The sequence below is a fragment of the Ammospiza caudacuta genome, chromosome 6, assembly GCF_027887145.1.
Source record: "Ammospiza caudacuta isolate bAmmCau1 chromosome 6, bAmmCau1.pri, whole genome shotgun sequence".
In the NCBI taxonomy this organism is placed as follows: Eukaryota; Metazoa; Chordata; class Aves; order Passeriformes; family Passerellidae; genus Ammospiza; species Ammospiza caudacuta.
Window position 1 is genome coordinate 12,268,854 of NC_080598.1, and position 2,382 is coordinate 12,271,235.

A 2,382-nucleotide genomic window follows, 5' to 3' on the forward strand; every position below is an offset into this window, starting at 1 on the left:
GTTGTCCCACCCTGAGTGTTCTTGGGCATATCCTCACTCCGACAAAATTCTGCTCAACTCTGCTCTTGGATGCTCTTGGAATATAAATCCCTCCACCCAGCAGGTTTTAGGGGCCTCTCCTGTCCCGTTTCCTAGTGGATTGGGCTAGGAAACCTAGCTCCCTACCTGGAAGGGGTCCAACCCCTCCCTGAGACCCAGTCCCAGTTACCCCGGGGGATTCTTTCACTCTCTCATTAATGGCTTCTTCTCTTTACTGGCTGCTTTTCTCGAGAAAAGACGAAAACCCAGCATGGGAGACTCCTCACTCACTTGGCAGGTCTGGGACAGCCAGCCCGCCTCTCATTCACACACATTCATCCCCCGTACCTGCCCCCCCGAGAAATATTTACCAATCCTTTTTCCTTCCCGGGTTCTTCGTGTGCACTACTACTCTTAGGGGGCCAATTACCGCGGTTGTAGGGAGACTTTTTCCCTTCTCTTTGTTTTATTGCCTCTTTTGTCCACAGATCATAACCTGCTTCTGTCGGTCACCCCAGGGGAGACAGAGGGAGGTGCCAAAGAGGGCAGGGCGTGCCTTCCCCACTCTGACTCTCCTAAAGCACCGGCAGCGAGGTGTTAGTAACCATCCTCTGCTACCAAATTATGAAAAACGCCAATTACTTGTTTTCAAAGTTTTTTTAAAAGTTTAATAGTAATAAAATGGTTAAAAAAATAGTAACACAATTAGATTATAACAATTTGGAAAAATTGAATCAGGACAATATGAGACAATAAAAACAAAGAGTTACAGACGTCCAGGTAGCTTTTTTGGGCATCATGAGGTCGAAAACTGATCCCCGCTAACAAAGGATTAACCCTTAAAAACAATAGCCCGTTGCATATTCGTACACTTCATACATGATGCATAAATTCCATTCAAACACAGGATTCCATCTGGTCTTCATCAACTTCTTCCCTCTAATCCTAACAGCGCCTTCAAGGCGGGAAGAAGTTAGTTTCTTCTGATAAGAAGGCAATAAATTCTTTTCTCTAAAAGATTTAGGTGTCCTGTGGCTGCTATCTTGCTGCAAATCCTTTCTTTTTAAACAAAGCATCTTACATAGCATAGTTTTTATTTTAACAATTTTTATAACCGAAACCTATATTTAACACACTACTTAAAAGAATTAATACAACATTACTTTCTAACACAACACATACAACATTCATTTTAATATTTATGAAAAGCCAATCATAAAATACATGCAATTTTCTCAATGTGCTTCTCTTCTGTGTCCCCTGCTGAACTGCCCAACCCTCCCACCTCCATATCCCCACAATTTCCACTGCCCTCCTCCCCTGCACATCTCACTCCTCCCCACTGAGTCCTTCCCACTGCAGGGAGCTGCTGAGGATCCACATGGTCCATCCCTGGATTCTCCAAGCACTGACTGCCCATCCATTCTGACCACAGCCAGGAGCCACATCCCACTGCCTGCCCAGCATCCATCCATGGAGGTGACCACTGTGTCCCCATCTCCTGCCTCACCCACTGAAGGAGATGATCTGTGTGAGACAGATGTCAACACAGTGGCCATACACAGTGTGACCCTGCTCATCTGCCTCTGTGGGCTGGCTGGGCACGGGGCTGTCATCGGCCTCCTCAGCCTGAAAAGCAGGAACACTGGCATCTTTCAAATGGCTGTCATGAACTTCTTCTACCTCCTCTTTGCGCTCCCCTCTGCCCTCCTCCTCCTGGTGGAGGATGTGTCCTGGTCTCCTATCCTGCCCCTGCTATACCTGAATTTCCTTTTCCAGCTCTCAGTGGTCTCCTACTACTGCGAGACATTCTGGCTGATGGACGGCAGCAATGTGGTGCCTATAGACAATCTCTGAAAGCTCTTCTGCCGCTAGGACCTTCCCAAGCGCCTGAGGTGGGTGGTGGATGACTGCCAATATTGGTCCTTCTTTGCTCTCTTTGCTGTCATTCCCACAGTGACATTCCTGTGCCCTTCACATGAGCAGGAGCACTGCTGTGTTCCTCTCGTCTCCATGTACACCATCACCCTGCTCCTCGTTGTTGCATCCATGCTCGTTTCCAGCACAGTCGATTTCATTAATGCCAAGTGGGGCTCCCAGCAGCAGCAACTCGAGAGGCGCAACATCGTTATCGTCATGATTGTGCTCCTCACTCTCCTTCTCAGCCTCTGCAATTTCCTGCAGCAGCTCAGTTACATTGCACTGTCCTCAGAGGTTGCTTTTCTGCTCACCTGCATCAGCAGCAGCATCAAACCCGTCATCTACTTCTTGTTGGGGAGGTGCACAAGACCCTGCTCTGTGGGGTTCCTCCAGCTCGCCCTCCAGAGGGTCTTTGAGGAGCAGAAAAAAAAAAACTGCACGTAG

General features: G+C 48.1%; 1 protein-coding gene across 1 annotated transcript; it reads left to right on the forward strand.

Moving 5' to 3' along the window:
- The first annotated feature begins 1,491 nt into the window (after positions 1–1,491).
- Positions 1,492–2,382, forward strand: LOC131558788 (mas-related G-protein coupled receptor member H-like). Its single transcript, XM_058806810.1, is given in 1 exon segment — positions 1,492–2,382. A coding segment is annotated over 1 exon segment (891 nt).